This window comes from Ornithorhynchus anatinus, chromosome 6, assembly GCF_004115215.2.
Source record: "Ornithorhynchus anatinus isolate Pmale09 chromosome 6, mOrnAna1.pri.v4, whole genome shotgun sequence".
Taxonomy (NCBI): domain Eukaryota; kingdom Metazoa; phylum Chordata; class Mammalia; order Monotremata; family Ornithorhynchidae; genus Ornithorhynchus; species Ornithorhynchus anatinus.
The window spans coordinates 12055986-12071150 of NC_041733.1; the positions used below are offsets into that span (position 1 = coordinate 12055986).

At 50.2% G+C, this 15165-nt stretch overlaps 1 protein-coding gene across 1 annotated transcript; it reads left to right on the top strand.

The window, feature by feature from the left end:
- The first annotated feature begins 2573 nt into the window (after positions 1-2573).
- CNGA2 (cyclic nucleotide gated channel subunit alpha 2) lies at positions 2574-13103 on the top strand. The gene is made up of 7 exons (XM_029067116.2): positions 2574-2670; positions 2910-3066; positions 4606-4698; positions 7546-7692; positions 9426-9533; positions 10402-10508; positions 11266-13103. Exons 2-7 carry the CDS (start codon positions 2948-2950, stop codon positions 12669-12671), a joined length of 1980 nt encoding a protein of 659 aa, XP_028922949.1. The 5' UTR covers positions 2574-2670; positions 2910-2947; the 3' UTR covers positions 12672-13103.
- Positions 13104-15165: the final 2062 nt, after the last annotated feature.

A 15165-nucleotide genomic window follows, 5' to 3' on the forward strand; every position in this document is an offset into this window, starting at 1 on the left:
GTGGGGGTTTGGAATGAGAGAGGGAAAGTTATCTCCTGTCCGATTGTTGTGCAGCCTTTAGGAAGTTTTCCCCTCACCCTCCCAAGGGGTGCCATGATGGATCCAAGGATCATCTCCTCTCTTGCCGCTACTGGGGACTAGTCCACCAAGACATCTGGAGATCGACTAAGAGGAGTGGAGAAAGAGGAAATTAAGGGAGGGGAAGAGGAACAGAGGAGAAGGAGTAGAAAGATGGGAGAAAGTGTGGCTCCTCCGGCAGTTCCCCAGGGCAGAGCTGGCCTTGTTGCTGTTCTCTCTGACTGGAGGTATTAGCGGACAAGGGCGGGGGCTCATGGAGGCAATGGGAGGATTGGGGCAATTTAATTCATTAATAAAGGTATTTGTTAAATGCTGTCTGTCAAGTACTGTTCTAAGCACTGAGGTAGAAACCCAATCTTCAGATTGGTCATAATCCCTGTCCCACTAGGAGCTCACAGTCTGAGAGGGAGAAGACTGGGAATTGGATTTCTATTTTACAGATGAGGAAACAGAGGCACAGAGAAGTTTTGTGACTTGCCCAAGGTCATGCAAAAGGCAACTGGTGAAGCTGGGATTAGAACTCAGGTCCTCTGACTCCCAGCCCCCTGTTCTTTCCACTAGGCCATGTTACTTCTCACTAGGTCATGCTGCTTCTGATAAATGAGCTATTTTCCCCTTCATGTTCCTTGGTGAACAGCCCTGTGCCCTCTCCTCACTTTCCACCTTACCTACCCCTCCCCAGGAAGCATTTCCATCAGTACCTTGATATTTACAGGTGGCAGGGAACAGAGCTAACATAACTGCCCAGGAATACAGATGACAAGAAGAGTGGGAGGTAAAGCAGCTGACCCCACCTCTCTCCCCCAGTCCTCCTCCTTCTCTTCCACCTCCTCTCTTCTTTCTCCTTTACTTCTTTGTCCTCTTCCTCCTCCTCCTCTTCCTCCTCCAATCCTATCGATGGGGTTAGGAGAGATGCTGGGTGAGGTAGAGATGGGGAGACCCTTGTTCAAAGGTCACACCTCGCCGCAAATAGCTCCCTCTGAGGATACCAGATTAGCCAGGAAGGTCTCTGAGTCCTAGGGCCAGAGTTACATCCTGGGTCTGGGACCCTGAGGTTTCTGCTTTAGTTTGGGTTCCAGCCAGCCGGTCAGAAGAGGATCCCCAAATAATAAATGTTAGGATTTGTTAAGCGCTTACTATGTGCAGAGTAAGTAAGCACATAAGCACATCTCCCCTAACTGTTCCTGGAGATTGTGAGGCTGAGACTCCTCCCTTCTTGCTGGTTGAACTGTGTTCCTGATGGAAGTTGGAGGCACTGGTTGTCTTGGGAACATGCAGAAGATAAGTCCTCTCTCTCTCTGACTGAGCCCATATATGCCTCTTACTGGAGGCCAGAAATCTTCCCGTGGAGACCAAAATGTGTCAAGCTTGGTTTGGTGGATCTAGAGGGAATGAACCTTTCCAGGGAGTGGACTAGACTCAAGGGCTGGGCTGGTCCACCAAGACATTTGGAGATCGACTAAGAGGAGTGGAGAAGGAGGAGAGGAGGGGAGGGGAGGAGGAACAGAGGAGGAGGGATAGAAAGATGGGAGAAAGTGGAGAGAATGACAGGCATAGGAGGGAGGATGGAGGAGTAGAGAAGGGTGGGAAGAAGTCAGGAGGTGGAAGAAAAGGAGGAGGGAAGATGAGGTGGAGTGGAATGGAAGCTCCTCGTCTATTAACAGCGCCACTCTGAAAAACTCCTAATGGCTTCTTGCTTGCTTGGAATCAGCTCAAAAAGTCCTTGCTTGCTCCAAGCACCGAGTGGACAAGTAGCCACTTGGCACTAGATGTGCCTGCCCCGTGGATCCCAGGCCTCCACGATGTTCCTGGTATCTTGGTGGTCTGGGTGGGGCCCCTGGGACAAGTCCAGAACCAAACATGTGACTTGGGGGTGATGGGCAGCCTAGTTGGATCCGCTCCAGGGCCCAGGCCACCCCCAGGTTCCAGTGCGATGCCCCCCAAGGGGCTATCCCTGAAGTCAGCCCCCAGAGTATGGACAGCTGACTGCCTCCTGACTCCCACAGTCTCCCTTTGGATTTCTCTTTCTGGGCTTCTCCATTGGCTGGGATCCTAGAGGAGACAAGGCAGAAAAGATAGAGGTGGCAATGGTTGCTCTGCCTGTCCTCATGGCAGCCTTCAACTGGATAGTCACCATCGCTCGTTCCCGCTGCCCCCTAGCCTGGTTGCTTGGCTGCCCGGAGACGCCCATGTTGCCTGGTGAGGGCTTGTCAGCAGTCCCTGGGGACAGGACCAGGTTTGTGTTCATCTCCGTGATCCCTGGCCCCTCTGGGACAGCAGTGCCCGGGGAGAGTCGGGGGTGTTGTGGAGAATGGGATCTGCCCTGCCCCCCATCCCCTCGGGAGCCCTCATCACCATCCTGATGATGCCCCAGCCCTTTCCAAGGGCAGCCACAGGGGTGGCAGTCCGACAGTTCCTTAGGCTGGGTTGGAGATGCCTGCGGTCACCATGGCAACAGCCACAGGCATTAGAATCCGGGGAAGAACCCCTTTCTACGCAAGCTACCTACTGAATGGGTCACAGGGGAGCAGGGTTTGCAAGCGAGGGGTGGGAAAGAAGGGAGGAGGAGGAAAGAAGGACTGCCCGGAAGGGGTAAGGGAGGAGGGTGTTGGTGGTGGGAAGCACTGTAGCTGTGTTTCCCTGGTTCTGCTTCATGCTCTTTGTATGGGCCTGTGGGACAAGGATATTCATCCATCATCCAGGGGGAAAATGACATGGATGAAAAGAGTTATTTGTGTGGCTTATAGTGGATGATCGGTGGGTCCTGATAACACACTGTACTATCTAACCTGATGACTCCAATCTGCCCCTCTGGTCTCCTCCGCTTCTAGGTGCTGGGCCCTCGTGGGAAGGCTCTTTCACATGGACCATGTCAGAAAAGATGAATGGTGTTAAGAGTTCTAGAGCCAGCAACCAGAACTACAATCACCAACCGGTTCCATCAGCCAAAGCCAACTCCAAGGATGATCCAGAAAAAGCCACCAGCAGGTCAGAGTCCTCTCAGGGTGGAGAGCAGGACTGGGACTGGGCCTTGGGTTGGGGCCGGAGCGAGGCGGGGCCTACGGGAGGTGGGAGGGAGAGAGATCCGCTGACATGGAAAGGACACTCGAGGGCAGGGAAAATCTTCCTCATGAACTCTAGACTCTGTATCCACCTTGAACCCCTCAAGGTTAGAGGGAAGAAAGGTTAGATGGGCTCCCGAATCTCCAGGGGATCTTGCGTTTTCGAGTCTGAGAACTCCCAGAAACCAAGAGACCCAATCCCTTCTCTCCAGGCTGCCCTAGTGCATTCAACTTTTCCTTTTAATACTAGTCAGGTGCTTTTCACCTCCTCCCCAACTCCATTCCCCATCCACTGGGGTTCATTTGTAGCAACGGGGGCAACTAACATTTGCTGAATGGAGAATTCAAATGGCACTTACGGGGGCATAGCAAACTTCAGCAGGAAACAGTTCCTTCGCAGTCGAGAAATCCAACAGTTATCTAAAATGAAACAAATTAATGAACAGTTCATCACCTTCCTCCTCCGGAAAGCCAACACTGCCAAGGTTTCCTTGAGGGATTTGGTTGTGCTGGGAAATACCAGTGGTTGGAAAATGCTTCTCTAAAAACTGCTTCTAGAAAGCCAATTGATCTATCTCTAGGAATCCCTTCCTACTGACAACCAGCTGCTAAACTTGGCCAGCTTCTTTGCCCTGGAGCCTGAGGGAAGACCAGGATTCCTTAGAGAAGCATTTTTATGAGAAAAGTTTCTCATTCAGCAGGCCACCCAGTGAAGAGGGTAGGAGACCTGGTGAACTCAAAATAGAAGACAGAAGGGAAAGATGAGGTCCTCTCTCCAGACGTAGGGTTCTCTCAGGCCCATCTGCCCCTACTGGGATCTTTCATCCAGTGGGTAACTGGAGGAGATGGAAATGAAGCAGCATGGCTTAGTGGAAAGAGCACGGGCTTGGGAGTCGGAGGACGTGGGTTTTAATCCTGACTCTGCCACTTGTCTGTTGTGTGACCTCGGGCAAGCCACTTAACTTCTCTGTGCCTCAGTTATCTCATCTGTAAAATGGGGAATTCAGACTGTGAGCCCCACGTGGGACAACCTGATTACCTTGTATCTACTCCAGTGCTTAGAACAGTGCTTGGCACATAGTTAGCCGTTAACACTTACCATTATTATTAAATGCAGAAAAGCAGTGTGACTAGTGGAAAGAGCATGGGGCTGGGAGAGGCAGGAGACCTGGGTTCTAATCTCTGCCCTGCCATTGACCTGCTGTGTGACTTTGGACCCGTTACTGAATCGATCTTGTCCTCAGTTTCCTCATCTGTAAAATGGGAAGAAGACACCTCAGCTTAGATTGTGAGTCACTGGTGGGATGGGGATTCTATTTTATATCTTACCCCAGAGCTTAGCCCATAATAAGCACTTACTAATGACCATTAAAACAACAACCCAAACCCCAATCCAATGAGCTCGGTGCTACCCAGGAGGAGCAGAGAGAAAGCCCGCAGCCACCCTGCCCTGTCTTCCCTGCAGGTCGCAGTCCGTGGCCGACGATGACACGTCCTCGGAGCTGCAGAGACTGGCGACATCAGACCAGACGTTAGAGAACAAACTCAGCTTCCGAAGGTATCCTCCCGGTGTCCCCTCCCCACACCCTGCTGGCCCTCGAAGAGGGAGATGCACTGTCCCTTCTGTGGCCATGACTGTTACTGGGGACGAGCCTGGTGGCCCGACACAGCTGTGATGAAGATGCAGCAGACTAACAAGCCGCGGGCTCATTTCTGGGTCCTCCCTACCCCTTTTGATGGATGAAGTGTGCGTGTGCCGAGGGGAAGAGGATCTATCCCTCTCACCTCTGCCCCTCACTGTAGCCCCTAATGTGTATCAGGGGCTTCACCCTACACATCCAATGTATTTCACCCCACACATCCAATCCATCAACAACACCTGCCGGTCTCACCTTCACAATATTGCCAAAATCTGCCCTTTCCTCTCCATCCAAACTGCTATCATGCTGGTATAAGCTCTCATAATATCTTGACTGGATTATTGTGTCAGCCTCCTCTCTGATGTCCCTTTCTCCTGTTTCTCCCCACTCCAATCTATTCTTCTTTCTGCTGCCCAGATCATCTTCCTATAGAAATGTTCTGGGCATATCACTCCCCTCCTCAAAAACCTCCAGTGGTTGCCTATCAACCTTCGCACAAAACAAAAACTCCTCACTCTTGACTTGAAAACTCTCATCACCTTGCCCCCTCCTATCTCAACTCCCTTCTCTCTTTCTACTGCCCACCCTGTACACTCCGCTCCTCTGCCGCTCACCTCCTCACCGTCCCCCGTTTGCACCTATCCCACTGTCGACCCCTGGCCCACATTCTACCGCTGTCCTGGAATGTTCTCCCTCCTCACCTCCGCCAAACTAACTCCCTTCCCTTCTTCAAAGCCCTACTGAGAGCTCACCTCCCCCAGCAGGCCTTCCCAGACTGAGCATCCCCCTTCCCTCTGCTCCTCCTCCCCTCCCCTCGCCCCCTCCCCGCCCTCTGCTCTTCCCCCTTCCCCTCCCCTCAGCACTGTGCTTATTTGTATATATTATTTATTACCCTATTTATTTTGTTAATGAGGTGTATATCTCCATGATTCTATTTATCTTGTTGCTATTGTCTTGTTTGGTTTTGTTCTGTTTTGCTTTGCTGTCTCCCCTATTTAGACTGTGAGACCGTTATTGGGCAGGGATTGTCTCTCTCTGTTGCAGAATTGTACATTCCAAGCGCTTAGTACAGTGCTCTGCACATAGTAAACGCTCAAAAAATACTATTGAATGAATGAATGAATGAATCAGGGGAGGGAAGCGAGGGAATCCATCCATCTTTCTATTCTCTTCCTCCTCTTGGTAAATTATTTTGTTTCTCCCTTGTTCCCTTTAAGAAGGTAAACTCCTCGTGGGTAGAGATTGGGCTTCCTACTTCTTTGTACTCTCCCAAAAGCTAAATATAATGCTCTCTGCCCACACTGAGCTAACTATGAGTACTATCGATTGATCAAAAAGAGAATCAGAAGAGGGAAGTTATACTGAGAGGACCTATAACTTAGTCCTCTCCCCAGTGCCTGAGTGTGCTCCATAGCTGTTAGGCCATGATTCCACCTGCAGTGGCAAAGCTTCTTGTGGGCAGAGGTGGTGTCTACCACCGCTGTTTTATATACTCTCCCAACAGTACATTGCTCTGCACAATGTAAGTGCTCATTAAATATCAATGATTGAGTAATTGCAAAGAGGGGAAGAGACAGCTTCTGGGACTGGGAGGTCTGTGGGGCTCTCAGAGCCCACAGTTTCAGGAATTACCTACCTTGGGACCTACAGCTTCTTTCCTCCACCCAGAACAACTACACATAGCTCAGGTTGCCCAGTGAGGGAAATGCTGGTGCTGTCAGCATCTTTAGAAGTAGTGTGGCCTACGGGAAAGAACACAGGCCTGGGTGTCAGAGGCCCTGGGTTCTAATTTCGGTTTTGACAATTACTAACTGGGTGACCTTGGGCAAGTCACCTAACTTATCAGTGCCTCAGTTACCTCATCTATAAAATGGGAATTGAATACCGTTTTTCCCTCTACTTGGACCTGTGGCAGGGACTGTCCCCCAAATTGACTTCTACCTATCCCAGAGCTTGCAGCATTGTTTGACATATCATAAAAACTTAACAAACACCATTAAACATCCCCCCAAACAAACAAACAAAAAACCCAGGAATTCCCTGAGCCATAGAATCCCTTTGGTCAGTCCAATCCAGTTACATCTCTCACAGCACCCATGATTATATGCCCGCTGCATTATTTATTTTTGGCCCAAGTTATAATATTTTTATTTATTTCTCCATCTCTGCACCACTTTACAAAGTGTAAGTTCCTTTACGGGCAGGGAACCTATGACTTCCCTAGTCTATGTTTTCCAAACACCTAGGACAGTGTACTATACTGAGTGTTCAGTAAATGCTCTCCCTCTTCTTCCTTCTCCTCTTACTATGTTGGGACCCTACTGATCAGGTGGTCATGTGCTCCTACCTACATCTGTTCATTCACAATCCACTCTGGATTCTCCAGGACACTAGGAACAGGGAGAAGCTGGATAAATGAAATCCACAGATAATCCAATGATCTCATTTTGGTCAAACTGTTTTACTTTCTCCACCTCTCTGGCCTCTGACTCTACTAAAATGGTGATAGTGACAGCTGAATGTCACCACCTTCCATTTCTCCTGGAGAGGTTAATGAGAAAGATGGAAGGAAGGTGGGGAGGGAAGGGAGAAGGAACACAATCTCTACATAATGACTCATAAGATAAGGCGCAGCATGGCTCTCAGGAGATGCTCAAGTACAATCTGGACATCTGTAGGTTTGTTGTTTTTTTTGCCAGAATAGACACTGCCCCTCCAGATGTCCCTGTCATCCCGGCTTATTGGCCTCATTCTCCCCTCTGCAGTGTCGTTCGGCTAGTGGGGATCCTGAGAGATTGGATCAACAAGAACTTACGGGAAGAAGAAGTCAGACCTGATTCATTCCTCGAAAGATTCCGCGGGCCGGAGCTTCACCTGGTTAATGGTAACCTGGAAGATGGCAAGTCCACAAAGTAGGTTCCCAAACCACAGCCAGTTGGCAGGCAGTGCCTATCTGCTGACTTGGTTCCCCAAACTGCCTATCCGCTCCCGGTCCCAAGAGGAACCCCAGCCCCAAACCTTCCTGACCCCATCTTCTTCCAAGTTTTTCATTTCTTCTCATGTGTCAGCCTTTTGATATAGTCTCTGGTCCTTCTGGACATCTAGTTTGGTGTACTGTGGTGAGATTGGCTAACCCTGAATAGGAGTTGATATAACTAATGGGATTTGGGGTTCGAGGTCCTGAAGACAATCTTTACTCAGTTTCTCCAGTTATTCTCTTCCAATTGGAGGTTCTTTCACAACACACACACACACACATTAGGGTAGGGAAATCCCTGAAAATCCACTGGGCCTTCAGGATCAGATGATGATAGCTGGGGTAGGGTGAGAGACATGAAGCGACAGTGGATCAAAGCTATCAAAGGTCAAAGAGCCAGAGGTCCAGGAGTAATTCCGAAGCCATGATGGGATGTGGGAAGAAGAAAACTGACATGTCACCGTGAAAGAAGGTGAGGAAAGTAAGGCATTCACTGGGCTGGATGCAGGACTGGTTAACACACCTCTCAGTTGGAAGTCCCTGATAAGTGGGAAGGGAACAGGGAAGGAGACTTCTCTAAAGCCAGGCCCTTTTCCCTGGGATCCATCCCAAGGAGCGGCTCATCTCCCAGCGAAGATCCTTAATTACACAGATGTATGGGGAAGAAAATGATGAACGACATTTTGTTTCTTCACAGACTTAAAAGGGTATTAAAGCTAATTGGCTTGTCTGGAGCTCTATATTTTACAACACATGGTAATTAGAGCCGCGAGAAGTGATTTGGTCTCAAACTGATTGCCCCATGAAGGAGAAAAGCTAGATGCCGAGGTTACGAGAAGCGGCGTGGCCTTGTGGAAAGTGCACGAGTGTGTAAGTCAGAGGACCCATGTTCTAAACTGGGCTTCGCCACGTACCTGCCATGTGACCTTAGGCAAGTCACTTAATGTCTCTGAGCCTTAGTTCCCTCTTCTGCAAAATGGGGATTTAAACCCTATTCTCCCACCTGCTTAGACTATTCATTCAATAGTATTTATTGAGCGCTTACTATGTGCAGAGCACTGTACTAAGCTCTTGGAACGAACAAGTCGGCAACAGATAGAGACAGTCCCTGCCGTTTGACGGGCTTACAGTCTAATCGACTGGCTTACTATGGGCCCCTTGTGGAACTTGATTATATTGTATCTAGCCATCACTTAGTACAGTGGTTGGTACATGGTAAGTGCCTCAACAGATACAATTTTATTATTTTTTAACAAAAAGCTGTGTGAGGTGGGAGTTAGGCCTGGAGGGGCACAGTCATGCGGTGGTTAGATGAGAGGTTTGGAGGAGGTCAGGGAGCAGAACTCAGGGTCATGTTGGGTTTTGTGACTGGTGTGTGGACATGGATTGTCCTCAGTGCTGGAATCAGGAATCTAAATTCAGGAATCAGGCATTACCACCCTGGGCTTTTAGTTAGGGCCCTTCTCCCCATCAGGTTCTGGTGAGCTAAGGGACACAGATTCTTCCTTGAAAGTCTTCTACCTCCTCTCACCTCCTCCAGCTTCCTCTCTGTCACTCCCATCTCCTCCCATCTCCAAACCTTCTGCTTTGTCCCAACTGTTCACTGTCACCATCTTCTGCCCCAAGAAGTAGCCATTCCCACCTGTGAGTTTGTGTTTCTCTTTTCAGGAATAAAGTGGAATTCTTTGCATTGGATCCCGCTGGGGATTGGTATTACAGCTGGCTCTTCATCATCACAATCCCCGTCCTCTATAACTGGTGCTTGGTGGTGGCCAGGTGAGTTATCATCACTGGTGTTTATTGAGGGTTTACTGGGTGCAGAGCACTGTACTAAGAGCTTGGAAGAGTGCAGTTCAACAGAGTTGGTAGACACGTTCCTTCCCACAACGAGCTTACCATCAAGAACCGAGACATTTCAAGATTTCTCTCAAGGTTCTTCCCCAACCGTCTCTTCTACCCTGTTGCCTGGATTACTGTCAACCAAGAGCCCCTGCTGTTTGAATTAGGCAAGTTACTTACTTTCTCTGTACCTCAGTTTCCTCATCTGCAAAATGAGGATTAAATGCCTGTATATGCCTCACCTGCCCTTTAGATTGTGAGACCCATGTGGGACGGGGACTGTGTCTGATCGGATGATATGAATCTACCCCAGCACCTAGTACAGTGCATGGCACGTTGTCAACACTTAATACATGCCACAAAAAAAATCCATCATGGGTGGCAGCTGGAATGCCATCTGAGTTGGACCTGATCTTGGGCAGAGCCAGCTTGATGTGAGAGCAGCGGGCCCCAGGAGCTGATCTGCAGCAGAGTTTTTAAAAATTTTTATGATATCTGTTGTGTTTACTATGTGCACAGTGCTCTGCACATAGTAAGCGCTCAGTAAATACGATTGAATGAACGAATGAATGCACTAAGTGCAGGGGTGGGGACAAGCTAGTCAGGTTGAACACTGTCCACGTCCCACGTTGGGCTCACAGTCTTCATCCCCATTTTACAGAGAAGTTAAGTGACCTCCCCAAGGTCACACAGCAGGCAAATAGCGGGACAGGGATTAGAACCCAGGTCCTTCTGACTCCCAGGCCCATGGTCTATCCGCTAAGCCCTGCTGCTTCTCACTCGGCCATGAATGTATCTTCTGCAGGGCCTGTTTCAGGGACCTGCAGAGGCAATATCTCCTCGTGTGGCTGGTGCTGGACTACACCTCTGATGCGATCTACCTCACCGACATTGTGATCAGACTGCGCACAGGTGAGCCTCCGGGAGGCACGGAGCTCTGCAGAAAGGGATGGGGAGGGGTTGTGTGGGGAAGAGGAGGGTGGCCCTGCCCTCGGGAATTGCTGTGAAAATCTAGAGCGGGCCAGAAGCGAAGAGGGGATACCTCTGGGGGAGAAACTTCATCCCTTCAGTGGGAAGAAGCATTCTCAGGCGTCTGGAGGGAGTTGAACTAATTAGAGAAATCTGAGAAGCAGGAATTTTCCCCTTCAGAGACTCATCTTTCCAACTCTCATTTTGCCTCTGGATGACATCGCATTGAAATGCAAAAACTAAGTTGGCCTCTGGGTACACATTAAGGTTTGCCTGGTTTTACGTGAGGAAAAGAAAGGGAAGGGTTTGGGAGGAGTCTTTGTTATGTTCAGAAAAATTTATACCACAACCCCCACCCCTCAACCAAGCTGGGGTTAAACGGCTTCAGGACGAATAGGTCCGAGACAGCGAGTCCATCAATCACCGGAGAGCCCTGATCTAATTCAGTCGACGGAGCGTAGAGATTCCCCTTGTCTCCGTATCTTTGTGTCATCAGAGTAAATCCCCAAGCCGTGGCTGTGATATCTCTACTTGGCTTGTGCGGGTCCAATGTCTCCGGGGTTTGTAGACTGAGGGGATCAAGTGGAATTAGAAGCGGCTTAATTACCATACATATTGATCTTTGGCGGGCAGTGGAGTGGAGGACCCACTCTCGGAGCAACTTCGGGGGTCACGTCTCGGCTTGTTTTTTTGCCGGCAGGATTTCTGGAGCAGGGCCTGCTGGTCAAGGACCCCAAGAGGCTCGGGGAGACGTACATCCGCACCATGCAGTTCAAGTTGGACATGGTCTCCATCGTCCCCACAGATCTGATGTACGTAGTCGTGGGCATCCACACCCCGGAGCTGCGCTTCAACCGCCTGCTGCGTTTCGCCCGCATGTTCGAATTCTTCGACCGCACGGAAACCAGGACTTGCTACCCCAATATCTTCAGGATCAGCAACCTGGTCCTGTATATTCTGATCATCATCCACTGGAACGCCTGCATCTACTTCGCCATCTCCAAGTCCATCGGGTTCGGGGCGGACTCGTGGGTATACCCGAACGTCACGGACCCCGCGTATGGCTACCTGGCCAGGGAGTACATCTACTGCCTGTACTGGTCCACGCTGACCCTGACCACCATCGGGGAGACCCCACCCCCAGTGAGCGACGCGGAGTACCTCTTCGTCATCTTCGACTTCCTGGTCGGCGTCCTCATCTTCGCCACCATCGTGGGAAACGTGGGCTCCATGATCTCCAACATGAACGCCACCCGGGCCGAGTTCCAGGCCAAGATCGACGCCATCAAGCACTACATGCACTTCCGCAAGGTGAGCAAGGAGATGGAGGCCAAGGTCATCAAGTGGTTCGACTACCTGTGGACCAACAAGAAGACGGTGGACGAGCGGGAAGTGCTCAAGAGTCTCCCGGACAAGCTCCGGGCCGAGATCGCCATCAACGTCCACCTGGCCACCCTGAAGAAGGTGCGCATTTTCCAGGACTGCGAAGCCGGCTTGCTGGTGGAGCTGGTGCTCAAGCTGCAGCCCCAGGTCTTCAGCCCCGGGGATTACATCTGCCGCAAGGGGGACGTGGGCAAGGAGATGTACATCATCAAGGAGGGGAAGCTGGCAGTGGTGGGCGATGATGGGGTGACCCAGTATGCTCTGCTCTTGGCTGGGAGCTGCTTTGGTGAGATCAGTATCCTGAACATCAAAGGCAGCAAGATGGGGAACAGGCGGACAGCCAACATCCGTAGCCTGGGCTACTCCGACCTCTTCTGCCTGCATAAAGACGACCTCATGGAGGCGGTGACGGAGTACCCAGACGCCAAGAGGGTCCTGGAGGAACGCGGCCGTGAGATCCTGATCAAGGAGGGGCTGCTGGATGAGAGCAAGGCGACGGCGGGCACGGAGGTGACGGTGGAGGAGAAGCTCGAGCGCCTGGAGAGCAACCTGGAGACCTTGCACGTTCGCTTTGGCCGCCTCCTCTCCGAATACACCGGGGCCCAGCAGAGGCTCAAGCAGAGGATCACAGTCCTGGAAAACCGGATGAAACAAGCCAACGAAGGCGAGCTGTTCGATGGGCTGGACACTCCTGAGCCGGATGAGGGGGGCAAGGAGGATTGATGGATCAGTGGGTGGGGGTCGGCGGGGGGAGAAGCAGCCAAGGGAGAGAGTGAGATGCCACTCGGCAGGGGGCACCCTTGACTGCCTGGATGTGTGGGGCTGAACTCATCAGCTGGCTTCTAGCCAGAGATCAAGCTAGAAGCTGGAAGACAGGCTCAACCGTCGTCGGGGCACACCCAAGTCCTGAGCAAACCTTGTGTACTAGACTCAGCCACAGGCCCTAGAAGCTCTCTGCTTAACCTTAAATCGGCAGACACTGAGGCGCTTTCTCTGCTTTGGGAACCCCTAACCCTTAGATTCCAACACATCACATGTGAGACGATGCTGAAACCCTTGTGCAGAACCCTCCACTTCTCACTTTCAGCCCCGTTTCTCTTCTTGCCTTACCTGAAGCTTGGACCTTGGACCAACAGGCAGCCCAGTTCCCCTCAATCTGTCTGATACTAGAGCTCAGTCTGTCTGATACTAGTCTGCCATGATACCAGACCGAGAACAAAACCTCAGATGCTCGTCCATCAGCCTTGATCCATGGCCTAAGGCTTGGGAGAGCCAGAGTGGATGATGCCCTGCAGAAGGGGCTTCAAGTGGGGTATGGGGTGGAGAGACACATGGCATCTCCAAGGGCAACCAGGGATTTTCTTCAGAAGTCCTCACTGTGAGCCCGTCCTTCACTGACGAGCAAAATCCGTTTCTGTCTCCCAAACCATCTGAGAGGCAAAGTGATGTTTGAACCTCTATGTTTTACACTGTATTTTAGTTCCTGTTTTCATAATGTGACAGTGATTGAACAGACCTATTTTTCCCAGACACATACGTAGCTTTAGTTTTAGTCCAACCGACTAGCCAAGGAAAAGATGGTTGAAAGTTCATGGCAGGTTTGGAGGGGAGGAGGAAGGGCAGGAGAGCTTAGATAGTTTGGAAGGGGAGGGGAAGAGAGAGAAGGGATGAGCCTGGGACTGGAATCTCTCTGGGGCTCAACTTTGGGTTTGTCATGGAAGAGGAGAGCCTTAGGAGCTGATTTCCAGCAGAGGTGAGTCTGGATTTCTGAGAGAAAAAATCGAATGTTTTTTTCCAGCCACTCCAGGGCCCTGAAAAGGTATCCTTTACATTTTCTCCCCAATCTTTTTTTTTAAAAATGGTATTTAGGCTTACTTATTGTGTGCCACATACTATGCTAAGTGCTGGGGTAGATACAAGCTAATCAGGTTGGATGCAGTTCATGTTCTTCACGGGGTTCACACTCTCAATATCCATTGTACAGATGAGGAAAGCGAGGCACAGAGAAGCAAAGTGACTTGCCCAAGTTCACAAAGCAGACAAGTGGCACAGCCGGGATTAGAACCCAGATCCTCTGACTCCCAGGCCCGTGCCACTAGGCCACAGTTATCCTTCCGTTCAGGTGACAGAGCAGCAGCTATTGAGACACTGACAGGGAATCTTGGAAAAGGATCTCGCCCTGCTAATGTCTGGTTTCAGTGGCTTTGACGGGGAACTGTGCTGCTATTGTCTTTTCCTTCAGCTCTAGAGAAAAATAAAATGGGCTTCTTGGTCGGTTGGTTGAGAGGCAGTGGTGAGAGATAGGAGGGAAGAATTACTTCACTGAACTCTAGTTGGTCTCTCTGCATAGCCAGGAATGTTGTCTAGAAGAAAATCAGATACACTATGGCTCTACCTCTTCACATTTTTTTTTAACGTTTGTCAAGCACTGTTCTAAATGCTAGGGGTAGATATGAGTTGATCAGGCCAGATATAGTTGCTATCCCACATGGGGCTCACAGTCTAGGTAGGAGGGAGAACTGGCACTGAATCCCCATTTTTGCAGTTGAGAAAACAGAAGCACGTCATGTGAGTCACCCAAGGTCACATGGCAGGTAAGTGGGAGTCAGGATTAGAACCCAGGCCCTCTGGCTCCCAGGGCTGTGCTTTATCCACTAGGGTATACTGCTCCTCAGGCTACGCTTCACATTCCCAGATACCATTGGTCTAAAAACTGCTCCCTAGTTTTCTCTAAGAAAACCCTTGTCACACTTTGTTTAGAAGTAGTAATAGTGTTCATTAAATGCTTACTCTACACAAAGTCCTGTACTAAGCCCTGGGAAAGAAATGCACAGATGAGATGTAGACACAGTCCCTAGCCCCCCAGGGGGTTCATAGTCAGTGGTATATATTCAGCATTTACCATGTGCATAATACTGTTCTAAGCACTTTGGAAATTACAATACAATGGAGTTAGTAGTTTCATTTCCTTTCCACAAGCAGCTCATGGTCTAGAGGGGGAGACAGACATTAAAATACATTAGGGATTTGTGGGGCTGAGGGTGAGGTGAATATCAAATGCTTAAAACACACAGATAATCATAATAATGATAGTATTTGTTAAGTGCTTACTCTGTGCCAAGCACTGTTCTAAGTGCTGGGGGAGATACAAGATAATCAGGTTGTCCCACATGGGGCTCACAGTTTTAATCCCTGTTTCATAGATGAAGTAACAGGC